Source organism: Giraffa tippelskirchi, chromosome 5 (assembly GCF_054371585.1).
Source record: "Giraffa tippelskirchi isolate mGirTip1 chromosome 5, T2T-mGirTip1v1.2.pri, whole genome shotgun sequence".
NCBI classification, from domain to species: Eukaryota; Metazoa; Chordata; class Mammalia; order Artiodactyla; family Giraffidae; genus Giraffa; species Giraffa tippelskirchi.
This window is the reverse complement of record NC_137279.1, coordinates 32,028,049-32,044,220: the sequence shown is the minus strand read 5'-3', so window position 1 is coordinate 32,044,220 and position 16,172 is coordinate 32,028,049. Positions and strand designations below refer to the sequence as shown.

Below are 16,172 nucleotides of genomic sequence, written 5' to 3'. Positions count from 1 at the left end.
GGCCCCTTGCATTGGGAGCATGGACTTCAAGAGAAGTCCCTTGGAGGAGATTTAAAGCCTAGTGTGCTGCTACCTTTGTTTCCCAAAATGGTCCTTTAACTAATTTTGGGGATGTTCATGGAACTTCTTGGATCTCTGTTTTTTTTTTCAAATCGAAGTTGGAACAATTTTGGTCATTCCTTCTTCGATTATTTTCCCTGTCTTCCTCTCTCTTTTCCCTCGAGGCTCCCGGTCATGCCTGTATCAGGTGACAAAGCTGTGGGAAGTCCCACCCTGCTGAGCTTCTGCTCAGTTTTACTTGTGGTCTTTTCTCTCCGTGCTCCAATCCTAGATACTTTCTATTGCTGCATCTTCAGGTTCACTCATCTTTTCTTCTGCAGCATCTGATCTGCCATGAATCCCACCCAGTGCATTTTCCTCACAGATATTGTCATTTTCATCTCCAGAAGTGAAATATAGGTAAAACTACTGACAACCTTATGCTTTTGTGTTTCTCTCCTAAGGTGGCAGAGGTAGATGAACTTAGACCTGTGCAACAATTAAAATTAAAATTCCAGTATTTTATCCTGTTTGAAATGACCCATATAGTAATTCTCATTTTAACTAGGTTTAGTTTCAAGGTACCAGAATCTGGAGATAACATTACAAAGTTTGTCACTACTTTAATATCCTTGTTTGCCAATTCTAAAATGTTGGTCAGTTGTGCATTAGTTTTGATTGATTGATTTTTGTCCTGATTTGGGTTGTATCTTCCAGCTTCTCTATGGTCATAACTTTTGATTGGATTCCAGGTATTGTGAGTTTTCTCCTTTTGGTTGCTAAATATTTTTATAGTTGACATATATATATGTATTTTCGCCACGCCCCATGGCGTGTGGGCTCTTAGTTCCCTCTGCAGTGGAAGCTTGGAGTCTTAACCACTGGACATGCAGGCAAGTCCAGGTAGCTGGTAAACACTCCTGAACTTTGGAAATTATTTGGTCATTTAGGGCCTTGCCTTTAAGAGTTGTGAGATGGGACCCCATGAGCATTTAGTCTAGGGCTAATTACTCCTCACTAAGTGAGAAGACCTCTTTCGGTACTTTGCCTGATGTCCTTGAATTATGAAGCTTACCAGTCTCTGAGAATGGCCACTTTCTGGCCCCATGTGAGCACAGGGTACTGGCCCCTCTAATTTTTGGGGTGATTCTTTCCCCATCCTTGGGTAGTTTCCCAGTCAGTGACCTACTGAAGTTCCCTCTCTGTGCCCCTCTCCTGTCTGTGCTCAGCCCTGCAAACTTCAGTTTCTTTGGTCTCCTTGAACTCTTAGCCCGGCCTTCCAGTCAGGGGTCCACTGTGCTCTGCATTCCCCTTTCCTGCACTGCAATCTGCAAAATCACTCAACATGTTAATTTTGGGACCATTGGAGGGCTTACTTCTTTGTTTCCAGTTCCTTAGGACCATTTCTTGCCTGAATTCCAATGTCGTTAAAACTGTTGTCTTATGTATTTTGTTAGTTAAATAATTTTTGTTTCAGTCAGGAGAAGGAATTTGGTCAGAAGTAAAGCTTTTGCCTGCTGTTGACAGTTTCTAGGCTGTTGAAATCCTCTACCCCAGGGGTGATAAGTCCACTGGTTTTGAAGCTTTTCAGCTGCTTTGTGCTGCATGTGATTCACTGACTGTGTCATTGCTTCGTGATTTTGAGTTTTGGCTCATGCCCTCTCCCTAGAAAGCGTCTCTGCTGTGCAGTGCGTTATTTTCTTTTAAGATGTATTCTTTTCTTTTTAAATTAAAAAATTACATATTCAAGAATGTATGCATATGTGTGTGTGTGTGCTTAGTCACTCAGTTGTGTTCAACTCTTTGTGACCCTGTGGACAGTAGCCCACCAGGCTCCTCTGTCCATGGGAATCTCCAGGCAAGAATACTGGAGGGATAGCCTTTCCTTTCTCCAGGGGATCTTCCCAACCCAGGGATCGAACCCGGGTCTCTGCATTGCGGGCAGATTCTTTACCCCTGAGCCACCAGGGAAGTCCATTCAAGTATAGCCAAGGCAATTGTGAAGAAGAGAGGCTTCCCCTTTCTTGACTTGCAGACTTAGCGTAAAATTACAGTAACTAGAACAGTGTGACACTGCTACAGGCACAGATCAGTAGATAAGGGGACAAGATAAAAAGTGTGATATATGATAAATTATAGATAAAGAGCATATTGCTTTCCTTTAATTGTTATAACAAATTACTATAAGCTTGGTTGCTTAAAATAGCATGAGCTTACTATCCCACATTTTTGGAGATCAGAAGTCCAGAGGTCTCACAGGCTGAAATCCAGGTCTTGGGGCTGTGTTCCTGCTGTAGGCTGGGGGGAGAATCTGTCTCCTTCCCTTTTCCAGCTCCCAGAGGCTAGCTGCACCTTCGGCCTCTGCTTCCATCTTCAGAGGCAGCAGAGTTACATTTAATTTAATTTATTTATTTTTGGCTGTGTGGCATGCTAGATCTAGTTCCCCGACCAGGGATCAAACCGGTGCCCCCTGCACTGGGAGCTCAGAGTTTTAGCCACTGGAATGCCAGGGAAGTCCCAGAGTTACATTTTAAATCTCTCTTTGATTCTCCCTCCTGCCTCCCTTTCACTCATCGGGACTGTCATAGTTGCATTGCCTACTGCACCCCCTCCCCCCTCCCTGACCATCCAGGACAGTCTCTGGATTTCAAGGTCAGCTGATAAGCAACCTGAGTTCCATCTGCAACCTTGGTTCCCTTGGCAGTGTTAATACAACATAGTCATGGTTCTGGTAATTAGAATGTAGACACTTTGGGTTGGGGGAATTGCTATTATGCCGCCCACCACGGGAGTAAGGGCACACCAGTCAATTAACAGCATTGGACTGCTGTCCTTGTGGAAAATAGACAATCAGATCTCAATTTCATATTGTGTACAAACCATACCTCAGACTGCAGGTAGGTCAGACCCTGATGCTGGGAAAGATTGAAGGCAGGAGGAGAAGGGGGTGGCAGAGGATGAGATGTTTGGATGGCATCACTGGCTCAATGGACACGAATTTGAACAAACTCTGGGAGATGGTGAAGGACAGGGAAACCTGCAGTACTGTAGTCTGGGGTTGCAAAGAGTCAGATATGACTTGGTGACTGAACAACAACAATAACAAACCATAAATTCTGGATGGATTACAAGACTGAACTTTAGAAATTTTAATTAGAAGTTTAGAGAGAAGAAAAATCATAAAAAGAGCTGTTCTAAATCAATAAGGAATAATAAAAGACAAGACAGAAAAATGGTCAAAGGATATGAAAAGGGAGTTCACAGAGGAGAAACCAGAATAACCAAAATGTATGAAAAGGTACTCAATTTCACTAGTAATCAGTTCAGTTCAGTCGCTCAGTCATGTCCGACTCTTTGTGACCCCATGAATTGCAGCATGCTAGGCCTCCCTGTCTATCACCAACTCCCAGAGTCTACCCAAACCCATGTCCATCGAGTCAGTGATGCCATCCAGCCATCTCATCCTCTGTCATCCCCTTTTCCTCCCGCCCCCAATCCTTCCCAGCATTAGGGTCTTTTCCAATGAGTCAACTCTTTGCATGAGGTGGCCAAAGTATTGGAGTTTCAGCTTCGACATCAGTCCTTCCAATGAACACCCAGGACTGATCTCCTTTAGGATGGACTGGTTGGATCTTCTTGCAGTCCAAGGGACTCTCAAGAGTCTTCTCCAACACCACAGTTCAAAAGCATCAATTCTTCGGCGCTCAGCTTTCTTCACCGTCCAACTCTCATATCCATACATGACCACTGGAAAAACCATAGCCTTGACTAGACGGACTTTTGTTGGCAAAGAAATGTCTCTGCTTTTAAATATGCTATCTAGGTTGGTCATAACTTTCCTTCCAAGGAGTAAGCGTCTTTTAATTTCATGGCTGCAATCACCATCAGCAGTGATTTTGGAGCCCCCAAAAATAAAGTCTGACGCTGTTTCCGCTGTTTCCCCATCTATTTCCCATGAAGTGATGGGATCAGATGCCATGATCTTAGTTTTCTGAATGTTAAGCTTTAAGCCAACTTTTTCACTTTCCTCTTTCAGTTTCATCAAGAGGCTCTTTAGTTCCTCCTTGCTTTCTGCCATAAGGGTGGTGCCATCTGCATATCTGATGTTATTGATATTTCTCCCAGCAATCTTGATTCCAGCTTGTGTTTCTTCCAGCCCAGCATTTCTCATGATGTACTCTGCATATAAGTTAAATAAGCAGGGTGACAATATACAGCCTTGACATACTCCTTTTCCTATTTGGAACCAGTCTGCTGTTCCATGTCCAGTTCTAACTGTTGCTTTCTGACCTGCATACAGGTTTCTCAAGAGACAGGTCAGATGGTCTGGTATTCCCATCTCTTACAGAATTTTCCACAGTTTATTGTGATCCACACAGTCAAAGGCTTTGGCTAGTCAATAAAGCAGAAATAGATGTTTTTCTGGAACTCTCTTGCTTTTTCGATGATCCAGTGGATGTTGGCAATTTGATCTCGGGTTCCTCTGCCTTTTCTACAACCAGCTTGAACATCTGGAAGTTCATGGTTCACGTATTACTGAAGCCTGGCTTGGAGAATTTTGAGCATTACTTTAGTAGCGTGTGAGATGAGTGCAATTGTGCGGTAGTTCGAGCATTCTTTGGCATTGCCTTTTTTTGGGATTGGAATGAAAACTGACCTTTTCCAGTCTGTGGCCACTGCTGAGTTTTCCAGATTTGCTGGCGTATCGAGTGCAGCACTTTCACAGCATCGTCTTTCAGGATTTGAAATAGCTCAACTGGAATTCCATCACCTCCACTAGCTTTGTTCGTAGTGATGCTTCCTAAGGCCCACTTGACTTCACATTCCAGGATGTCTGGCTCTAGGTGAGTGATCACACCATCGTGATTATCTGGGTCGTGAAGATCTTTTTTGTACAGTTCTTCTGTGTATTCTTGCCACCTCTTCTTAATATCTTCTGCTTCTGTTAGGTCCATACCATTTCTGTCCTTTATTGAGCCCATCTTTGCATGAAATTTTTCCTTGGTATCTCTAATTTTCTTGAAGAGATCTCTAGTCTTTCCCATTCTGTTGTTTTCCTCTGTTTCTTTGCATTGATCGCTGAGGAAGGCTTTCTTATCTTTCCTTGCTATTCTTTGGAACTCTGCATTCAAATGGGAATATCTTTCCTTGTCGCCTTTGCTTTTCTCTTCTCTTCTTTTCACAGCTATTTGTAAGGCCTCCTCAGACAGCCATTTTGCTTTTTTGCATTTGTTTTCCGTGGGGATGGTTTTGATCCCTGTCTCCTGTAGAATGTCACAAATCTCTGTCCATAGTTCACCAGGCACTCTGTCTATCAGATCTAGTCCCTTAAATCTATTTGTCACTCATAGAAATGCAAATTAAAATGAGAATTTATTTCATTTCCCTTGTATTGGAAAGAGCAGGCTGAATGACAGCATGAGGTTGAGAATTTGGGAAAAGAGGACCTCCCACCACACTGGGAGGGACCAGTTTGAAGTATGCGGACCACTTTGAAGAGCAACTTTGTAGTGTTTAGTTAATACCCTGGGTTGGGAAGATCCCCTGGAGGATAAAACAGCAACCCACTCCAGGATTTGCCTGGGAAATCCCACGGACAGAGGAGCCTGGTGGGCTACAGTCCATGGGGTTGCAAAGAGTCGGACAGGACTGAGCGACTGAGCACAAACGCATGCACATATACAGTTAATGCCTTACAGCAGAGAAGTGTCATTTCTAGGCGCCTGTTGCAGAGAGGAACTAGTCATTGTGACACGGGGCCTGGATGAGGTTGCTCACAAGGCCTCCATGTTTCGTGGCTGAAGTGCAGGAATGACCTGCCTGCACCTTGATCGGGGGATGGGGGAGTGAGCTGGTCTATTTGGACAGTGGGTGCCCACGATGCTGAGATAGGTCTCTGCATATTGTTATGTCTGAACCTTCACACCGGTGTTCTGAGTTCTGAAAGTGTGGCGGTTTCTGAAAGGAAGTGGACACATAGTGGCGTGTAAGTGGCTTTGAAGACAATTCAGACTTGCTAACTGGATGATCTTAGGCTGGTGGCTTCATGTGTCTGCCCCTCAGTGTCCTCAGTTATAAAACAGATGAGTGAAAGGACTATTGAGATGAAAAAGAACACTTGAAGAGTCTTAGGAAGAAATTGGAGAATATTTTTATGACCCTGGTGTTGGGAAGGCTTCCTTAAACAAGATAAAGTGTAAACCAAAAAGAAAAGATTGAGGAATGTGATTATGTTAACATATAAAGAAAGTTTTCTAAAAGAGAAGATTCCATAAACAAAGTTAAAAAGCAGTTCCTCAGACTGAAAGATATTTGCAGTACGTGAAACCATTAAAAATTAATTGAAGGAATGAGAAGATTAGAAAGAAGAATGGTTATGGAAAGATCAACAAGAAGGAGATAAACAAGTGGAAAGAAAAATGGGCAGAGGCTGTCAGGAATTGTAGAGAGGGTCAGATGAGTGAAGATCGGTCAGTGTGCTCAAAACTGCCTGGAACGGGGCACTTGCTTCACAGTGACCATCAGCCACACTGATCTTGTCATCCTGCTGGCTGGCAGCATCAGTGGGCAGTGGCCACATGTTCATAACCTCTCTCAACCACTGGCCCAAATAAATACAGATCCCAAATCTCAGTGGAAACAAGGCAACCACCAGATCGGGAGCAAACGCAACATTTGCGCAGACTTACTGTTGACTCCAGAGTCCTTGAAGGGTACACACCCGTGCCTGTGCTGCCAACCAGGGAAGTGGATTCCTGCCCGGCTACAGAGCTTGGTGTTGGCCCTGCTCCCAGCATTTTTTATTAACCACTCTGAGAGAAAGTGAGGGAGTGTTTATTCACATAGGTTTGCTCATCACTGACCCACGCACCCCATCCATTCAGAAAACCCTACTGAGAGTCTGTGATGTCCAGGTACACTTCCACGCTCCTGTCCTCATAGAGGTCACATTTTAAAAAAGAGACAATAAACAAACAAGGCACCAGCAAAAAGAATACTGTCCCACTCTGGTGTGGTGTGTTGATAGTGGGGAAAGCTGTGTGTCTGTGAGGCAGGGAATACGTGGGCATTCTCTGTCCTTTCTGCTCACAGTTGCTGTGAATATAAAACTTGTCTAAAAATAAAGGGGCTTCACTGCTGACTCAGACAGTAAAGAATCCGCCTGCAGTGCCTGGGTTCGATCCTTACGTCAGGAAGATACCCTGGAGAAGGGGCTGGTGTATTCTTGCCAGGAGAATTCCTTGGAAGAGGAGCCTGGCGGGCTACCGTTCCTCTTAGAGAATAAGACAGAGAATGGTGTTTGGGCAACTTGACAGTTAAACCTGTCCTGATTTGATTAACTTATGTTCAGGATTTATGTTTCTCTTTCCATATTTGAGCTCCATCTCTGGCAGAGGTCAGCAGACTTTAAGGCCAGATAGGAAATATTCTAGGCTTTGTGGGCCAGATGACCTCTGTCATGGCTACTCATCTCTGCTGGTGAAAGCCGTTGAGAGTGTGTAAATGAATGAGCATGGTTGTGCTCTAATAAAACTTTACTTATAAGCACAGATTGTGGGTCAGATTTGACCAGTGGGCCAATTTGGGCAAACTCCGGAAAGCAGTGAAGGATAGGGAAGCCTGGGATGTTGCAGACCATGGGGTCGTAAAAAGTCAGACACGACTTAGTGATTGAACAACAGCAACAAGGTGGGTAAAATGAGCATTTAGTCAGGGTTCTCTAGAGAAACAGAACCAATGGGATATACATACAGTATAGGAAGAGATGGCTGTTATTGTTGAGCATGTGAGTCTTGGCTATATCCTGGCACTTGAGTGATGTAGTGAAGACTTGGTGTGTCTGTCTGTCTCCCATACCCTGTCCACCTGCAAGCTCTCCCTGTTGGTTTCCTTCCTGTCAGGGTTTCCTTACAGGGTGGCTCTGGGAGCTTCTCTGTCATTCTTGGTCTTACGAATCCCAGCATGAAGAACTTCTGTTATCCAGTTGTCCAAAGTCCCGAGACAGAGCTGCCCGCCCCCCCCCCCCCGCTTCTGCTGCATCCCCTGCCTTTACCCTGAATGACTGGGATGTGGGCAGGGGACATCTGTCCTGAGTCACACACTCTGTCGGGATGGCTAAGACTTCCAGCCCCGCTGACCCCAGGGTTAAGGGCCGGGAGGGTGATCCCCAAACGGAAACCATCGATCAGTCCTGCTCTCAAAGAAAGGGTGAATTCAGGTGGCCACCCCATGGATCGAGGGCCTGGTTTCATGTCCCAGGTCTTTCCCTGCGCTCAGCTGCCTCTCCTGCAAGGTTGCCTCCCAGCTGTAACCAGCTTTTCCTACATTTCCCTGTCTTCAATTGAATAGAGTTCCTGCCCTTGGGACCTGGCCTGTCCTCTGGAAGCTCATCACCTTGACCTCCAGAGGGTCTGCTGGGCACAGAGCAGGGCTTGGGCTCCAGGGAGCATTGTGGAAGTTCAAGTGGTTGAGAACACTCCGTCCCCCCTACCCCGCAGGAAGGGCTTCCCCCACAAGGCAGCTAGCTTTGGGCTCGAGATGATCTGAGCCTCTTTCTGGCTGACGGGCTGAGGGTGTTACTCCCGTGTGTGGGGCTCACTGAGCTGCTGCGTGACTTCCTGGGATTCAGAGGTGCTGGATGCACACCCCTTAGTTCTTTCCCCGGAGATTTATCACCATGTCCTTGGCACACAGGAGCGGATGCTTGTGCTGCTGGGAGCTCAGGAATCGAGCTCTGGCGCAGGTGCTCTGTGGAAGCGTTGTCTGCTTTTCAGCTCTTGTTTGGGGACCAGCAGATCTGCACGAATGGGACCTCATTCCATTTGGTTTATTTAATTTGGATTTATCGCTGCATTCATGTCGCACTAATGTGATCGCCTTCACCCCAGGTTCCAAGGATTTGAAAACACTGCCTCCCAAGACCTAATACAGGAGACTTAAATATCTGCTGGTGTTTAACTGATGATAGAAACTTCTCCTGCTTCAATATTTTATCAACTTATATGGTTCCTCTGGAAATCTTAATGATATGCGGCTGTCACTTTAAGTGAGGTGCTTTGGCTTCCTGTTATGAATTGTCCTTTTTATTCTTTCTGCAGAATTACCAGGGAGCAAAGGTCCATTCATCACCCTGCATGAGAGGGTGTGCACCGGGCCACTAGAGGGCCCTCTGTCTCCAGTTTTTGGAACTCGGCGTCTCCCTGACCCACATTTTGCTTTTGAATGTTCTGGTGGTGTCGGAATTTTGGTGCATTTGCTTAACAGATGTAAAAGCAGAAGGGGTCATTGACAATATGTAATCATGGTGTTTTCCAGAGTAATAAGGAGTTAGATTCTTGACCTTTGTGCTGGCGACACCCTCGGGAGCATCCTCTCTGTGCTCTGGGACGTGTCATCCAAAGATGAGGCAGCAGTGGGGAGAGCGAAAGATGTCACCCAGGGCATGGAAGTCAGTGCTGGCTCTCTGAGAGTAGGTTCTGCAAGAGACCATCCGTGAGTGGCCCAGAGCCCAGGCTTCTGAGCCTGGGCCTTGAAGGTGGCTCAGCCTAGGGCTATGGGCATGTCTAGCACTCCTCACTGCTCTAGGGCCTGATTAACAGGTGGGGCACTCTGGTTCTCAGCCTCCTGAAGTCTGGATTCCTTCAGCACAGAGACCCATGCCTGCTGCATCAACTAGCATCCCATTACATCTAGACTTTACTCACTTCCTCCATTTCTGTGATCAAAGTCTTCAAGAGAATGGCTTTCAAAGGCCAAATAATTAGAAATAAAGGTCTTTCAAATGGATTTGCCATGTAAATTCTAAGTGTCCCAGGTACCGTGAAACACTCACTAATCCTTTATCTTCAGGGTCTGATGGGGAAAGCTGTTTTTCAGAATCTTTATTTGAATCATGGTGACTATGTCTTTGGCTGTGATGACCCCTTCCATCCCCTTGCCCTTGGAGCCAGCTGTTCAGCCCCATCCTGGAACACCCCTGGACCCCCGCCCTCCTGATTCAGGGCCTGACCCTCAGCTACCACGGTTGCTAAGCAACAACCGCCTCTCCTTTAGGTTAAGCACAAGTAGGTCTGTCTGCGGGGTAGCGTTTTCCTCCACAAACCCCCTTCATCAGGCCCTGCCAGCTGACTCTCCTTTTCCCAGCACCACCCACCCCCCCACCACCCCCAGCCAAAGTTGTGTTCAGGCAAAAGTGTTCTCTGGAAGGCAGCTTGTAACGTGGGGCAAAGGGCTTTAATGCTGTCTCTCATGCAGGGCTGGCTCCTGGCTGGTAGTTGTGCATGGGGACCCTCCCACCCCAACCTTTCCAGGGAAGACATTGGTGAGGCCTCTGCCCTCTCCAGTCTGGAGGATGTTGCCAAGCCCAGTGCCTGAGCACTCAACGTGTCTGTGCACTCACTCTCTGTCTCTCTGTGATGCTTGCCCACCCACTCGACTCATGAGAAGGGCTGATCTGAAGAGTAGTCCCCCTCCCCCTGGAGTGTGGGTGGGCTTCAGACCTGCATAGTCTGCACACCCACCCCAGGCCCAGTGCAGAGAAGTGCGCAATGCAGTTATGTGACCCTGTGGGATGCGGACAGCCCAGGTTCTGGGCAGGCTGCAAGCCCCCTCGTGGCCTTTTTAGTCGGGTATAGAGCGTTTGGGCTTCTATAAACTGAACCGAAAGAGGACTAGATGCCTTAGCTTCTGTCAGCAACACTTTTCAGTGAGTGGAGGCTGATGGGGAAGTAACCGGTTGTCAGGAAATTCATCTTCAGACGGGCTTAGTGGCTGCAGCTGCAAGTGTCAGGTTCTGTCTCCTGCACGGCGTGGCCGACCCTATCATGACTGGTGCGGGTGTGGTGAAATTGCTGACTCAACCCTTCCCGAGTCTGCGGGGCCCTGAGCTGCCCAGTGTGCCTGGCAAAGCAGTTGTCTCGGCAAGTCCCACATCACGACGCACCCGTAGAGCTCCCGCTTTTTAATTGCTTCCAGGCTTCACACACAGATGGACTGGCTTTTATTTCAGGGCTTCAATTTTCAGGAGCATGTGAGCCATTCTGATGGTTTCTTATGAGGGGACGTGGGCAGCAGAGACCACAGGGGAGGGAGGAAGGGCTAAAGTTGGGTCCTCAGGGCCACACGGGGGTGACTAGAGCAGGGCTGGTTACCTAGGGGAGGGCCGTAATTTCTCAGGATGTCCTGAAGTTCAAGAGAGGGTGGTGTCCACATGCAGCGGCCAGAGTCAGGTCCCTGTGAAGGGGACCGTGGTGCGTGAGGCAGGTGTGGTCCTCAGGGGAACCAGTCAGGTCACCTTAGACACGTGTCCAGTCACACCTGGGCCTTTGGGTGGGTGAGAAGTACCCTGTCAGTGTGGGCCTGGGTCAGGCGGGCTGGAGGTGGTGGCACTGGCAGGTGAAGGCAGGAGAAACGTAATGTGAGCGGGATGATGCTGAAGTGGTGGTGGCCCCAAACACAGGAGCTCAGTGCTGAGAGGCTGGGGGCTTCTGGGACTCCAGCGATGCCTGGGCTTCTGGGCAGGAGTGCAGGGCCCAGGATGGGGGTGGTAGCAGCACAGGCAAGCCCAGCCCAGCCCTGCCCTGGACTGCTGTGTGGGGACTGAGCTCTGTGGGTGGAGATGGCACTGTGGGGGCGGCTGCTCCCTCGGCAGGTGGGCATCTTGGGTACTGCGGGGATCAGCCTGGCATCACCCAGGGGCACCCTCACTCTGAGGACCCTGAGGAGGACTGGCCTGGATTCTTTCTGGTTCTTACATGCCTGCACTCTCACCCCTAGAGTGAGTGAGCCTTGGGGGATGGGCCGTGAGCTATACGAGAGCAGAGCACCGCCCCCCCCCCGCCCCCGCTATGGCATTTGCCATGTGTGCGCATCTGCGTAGAAGTTTCTTATTTAACTAAACAGCCAGTGGGCCCCAGCTGGGGAAGTCCCAGTCTAGACAGATGTCAGAGCCCATCCCCCCGAAGGCAGGGGTGTATGAGAGGGTGAAAGGACTGGTGAGCTTCTGAGCCTTGCGTCTCCCTGAGCGTAGGCAGAGTGCCCACAGGAGCAGGAGAAGGAGGCTGGGGAAATGGGGAGTGAGCTCGGGTTCCATCCTGCAGGCAGTGATCCCAGACGCACGCGCTGGTCTGCCCACCAAGCGAGGAGACTGTGTGGTGGCCGCTGCCCGGCTCTAGCACTGGTTACCGCTTGGGTGGGGCTGGGGGAGATGCGCACCAGGCCTGACTAAGCCGGGCTCTTGGTGTCCCTTCCCCGTCCCCCTGTGCTTCCTCACAGGCCCACCAGCATCGCCGCCCCAGGGGCTCACCGCTCCCCAGGACTCACCCGTGGGACCAGGGGTAAGTCCAGGCCCAAGAGGCCTGTTTCAGAATTCCAAAATCACATATTTAAAGGTTCTGGATGCAGCAAAGTCCTCTTGGCATCTTTAAGAACACTTGATGTCCTGTTGTGGGTGGGAAGGATCCCAGCGAGCCCGAGGGGATGGGCCCCCAGGGACAGCAACCAGGGTGTCCTCAGCCGCCCCCCTGCCTGTCTCTGCAGCGGGTCCCAGAGCCAGCTGTCAGGGCAGTTTCTCCAGTGGTTGTTAACCATCCTCTGGTTGCCGCTGAAGGCCTGTTTCCACACTCAGAATGTGTTCTCCCTGGCAATTACGTTTGGTGGCTGATGATTGTTCCGGACTGGTCGGCTTTGGTTTTTCTTTTGAGACCCTGGGGTGTGCCCTCCCGACCTCTCTGCTAGGAGAGGGTGCTGGCTGGGCTGTGGTGTCCCTGGGCAGCAGCCGGGCAGGTACTCCGAGCAGCTGGTGCTGGTGGGGACAGGACCTTGACCTGTAGGTCCATCAGAGAGCAGACACCTCTGGTCTGGGAGTGTGCAGCCACCCCTCGGGGATCCTGAGTTGGCTGTGGGTCCACCTGTGGCTCTGGGCTGGCTCTGGCCATGTGGTTTGAATGAGATCAGAGCTGCTTTGTCTTCCTGATGACCTTTCCTGCCAGCACCATCCTGGACACTGACTTTCTAGAAAAGTCGAATTGTTCAGTATCCAAGGCTGGCCCAGGACAGGGCTTTAATGAGCACCATGAAGCTTGGAAACTGGATCAGGGTAGACGTTGCGTTTGCCTGAAGACACTTTCAGGGCAGCCTCCTGGCCCCCGCTGGCCTGTTCCCCACATCCCCTGCAGTGTTTGGCTTGGCATCTCTGAGTGCTGGAGGGCCACAGAACAGCACCATCCGCCCCCAATGGCCAGAGAGGCTCAGGACAGTTGCTGGGGTCCAGGGGAGCTGAGCCGACCCTACATTCCTCTCTGCTCCAAGATGCTGCCCGGGTCCACCAGGGCCCCCCACCCATTTCCTCAACACCTCTTCATGTGTTGGGTCCTTTCTGTACCAGCACCACCCACCATGCCACCGCCACCTCTGGGCTGACGGTCACTGCTGATGACAGATGTCCCATTTGTAATGTGTACTACATTATAAACAGGATTTGAGAGATGGGTCTTCAATAGAGTCAGGGCCCTTCACCTCCCCACACCAGCCTTTCACATTGACGTTCACTCCCTGTATATGTGTACCATCTGTGGAAAGCTGACCCCATGTCGGGTACGTGCCAAGTCCTTTCCCACAGCAGCCCTGTGATTTAGCTGCTGTTAGCATCCCCCTTTTACAGGTGAGGAGACTGAGGCAAAACCAAGTGAGTTAGGTGACTTGCTCACGTCGAGTGGCAGTCAAGTAGTGGAGTGGGGACTCCAGGGCCCACATCAGCTGCCGTCAGGGTCATCCCATAATGGGCAGGTTCATGTCATAGGAACACAGGCGGTTAGAATCAGAAGGGTCGTGGAGGAGTTCACTCCGGGGATGGGGGTAAAACCCAGAGAAGTTCAGAGACCAGCCCTGCAGGCCGAGTGGAGAGAACCCAGCTTCCCTTCCACTTGCTTTTCCTTATTAATAATATTTTTATTCAAATATTGTGGTGTGGGAGAAATCACCTAATTGCAGCTCTTGGTGATGAGAGTAGAATCATTTAGACTCAGTGTCTGGTCCAGAACAGCTGGTGACCGGGAGATTCCAGACCTCACTGCTTCCTGGGGCCACAACTAGAGTCCTCCTTCCCCTGGAGGGTCAGTGCTGGGAGGGCGGGAGATGCTCTGTGAAGTTACTGGGGTGCCCTTTGTTGTCTCACCCAAGCTTTCTTCCCTTCAGCTGTCACTTTCCCAGCTGGCGGCTTCCCCACCGTCCCCGGCTCCGCGCCACCGCTCGGTCAAACCCTCATCACGGCCACCTGGGAGCCCTGCGCCCTCCCTGGTCCCAGGGGTAAGTAGCCCGCCCCTTCCCCCTGTCCTGCCTCCTTCCTGAGAATGGCTCCAGACTCCCGACTCGCTTGAAGTCTCTGACTTGGCCGGCTGCCCTGGCCCTTGGCGAGGTGGCCGAGACCTTCATGGGGTCTCTGTGAAGCAGGCATAGGGATGGGGGCTGGACATTGCCTCCTTTCCAGGTTCCAGATATCTTCCACCATCTGTCTTGGTGACCAAAGGTTTGGTTTGGGAGGTGTTCCTGCCACAGGGCTTGATTTCTGCCTTTGTTCTACCTGAGAAGACAAAGTGCCCTTAGACCTCTGAACATAAGAGAAAAAGAAGTTTCCCTGGAGATGTAACTAGAGGCTGATCCAAGCTGCCAGCTCCCCCTCCAGGATGCTTGCCTCCCTGTCTGAGGCCGGAGGAGTCCGTGAAGCTCACCATCCCAGATTCCAGTGGAGCTAATGGGCCGAAATAGGCCTGTTTCCTTCCACTGGTCTTGGGGGACCCACACAGAGTTTCCTGATTCATCTGCAAACTTCAGTCTTTCCCTGGAAGTCTGTTGAGGAAAAATGGCTCTAGTTAATTACTTACCTGAAAATCCTCATGCTGAAATGCCTTATTACAAAATATCCTTGGGCTCGTGTAGTCGGGAAAAGCTTACATCTCTTCTGTTACTGGCAACCAAGTCACTTGGGGCTCCTTCTGAATGAAATGAGAAGCTGGGGAAGCCAGCTCTAGAGAGAGTATCCTGGATCCCATTAAGGTCTTCACTTAGACAGAGGTGGGAGGTGGATGCAGGTACGTGCCTAGAGCTTTGGGTGACGTGGGGACAGGGAGTGTCTGTACATGTGAGGGCTCTGTCCCACAGGCTCCCTTGCGTTGCTGGAGACAGTTTCATCTTCCTGTTCCATGGACAGGGTTTTAATGTTAATTTGCCTTCTCAGGCATCAGGCATCTCCCATGCTACTGACCTGTTCATAAAATCAGTGGTTCCTTCTTTGTTGCTTTTCAACTCACATAAAACACAGAATGCCAAGGTGAATTACAATTTCAGATAAACAATCACTTTTTAGTGTATGTCCCGGATATTGCCCAGGACATGCTTATACTAAAATTATTCACCACTTACCTGAGATTGCAATGCAGCTGAGCCTCCTGTGTTTTCATCTGCCATGTGGCAGGGGTGGTTCATCCATGAGCCCCACGTCCAGCTTCCTTGGTTACACGTGGGTCTCCTTCTTGGCCTCACCTGGGGCCCCACTGTGTTTGGTAGGAGTTCCCCTTGGAGGGCAGGATCTCTCACCTGGAGGCTGACCTGAGCCAGACGGCCTTGGCCCTGGGAACATCTGCTGCTGACCACTTGCAGGAACTGCCTTTCACACCCGTGCATGCCCCAATCATTGCAGGAACTCAGACCAGGAGGTGAGGAGCAGGTCTGGGAGGGACCCCAGGCAAGCACTGTGCATCAAGACCCTGTGACTCCCTGAACAGTAGGCTTTCCCAGAGAGGTGACTGTCCGGGTCCCGCCCCTCGGTCAGCCTTCTCCTGGAGGCTAGCTCAGGGGGCCATCCATTCCAGCTCTGGAGGGAAGCTGTCACGGGCCTCCCTGGCGCTGCTGCAGTCTGCTGGCTTTCCTGAGATTCTAGACGCCAACCAGCAACCAGCTGAGGCTGTGAGTCCTACAGACCCCGTGAAATTCAGCCCTCAGAAGGAAGAATCAGACTGTCTGCAAGGCAATGAGATAGTGCTGCAATTTCTTGCCTTTAGCAGGTAAATTCTTGATTATTTCCTCTGTTACTCTTTACCTAGCTTTTGCATTTCTTGCATTGAGGGAAAGCTTCCATG

The 16,172-nt window shown here is 49.7% G+C and overlaps 1 protein-coding gene across 5 annotated transcripts in view; it reads left to right on the top strand.

Moving 5' to 3' along the window:
- NPHP4 (nephrocystin 4) overlaps positions 1-16,172 on the top strand; it is a 133,262-nt gene that overhangs the window by 69,317 nt on the left and 47,773 nt on the right. For all 5 annotated transcript variants that reach the window (XR_014053643.1, XR_014053642.1, XM_081490312.1 and 2 more), the window contains 4 exons: positions 12,313-12,374; positions 14,233-14,343; positions 15,601-15,749; positions 15,906-16,097. Coding sequence is in view for 3 of the 5 variants with exons in the window: in XM_081490312.1 (XP_081346438.1) it covers positions 12,313-12,374; positions 14,233-14,343; positions 15,601-15,749; positions 15,906-16,097 (514 nt within the window). In the remaining 2 variants the exon portion in view is untranslated. The remainder of the gene's footprint in view (positions 1-12,312; positions 12,375-14,232; positions 14,344-15,600; positions 15,750-15,905; positions 16,098-16,172) is intronic.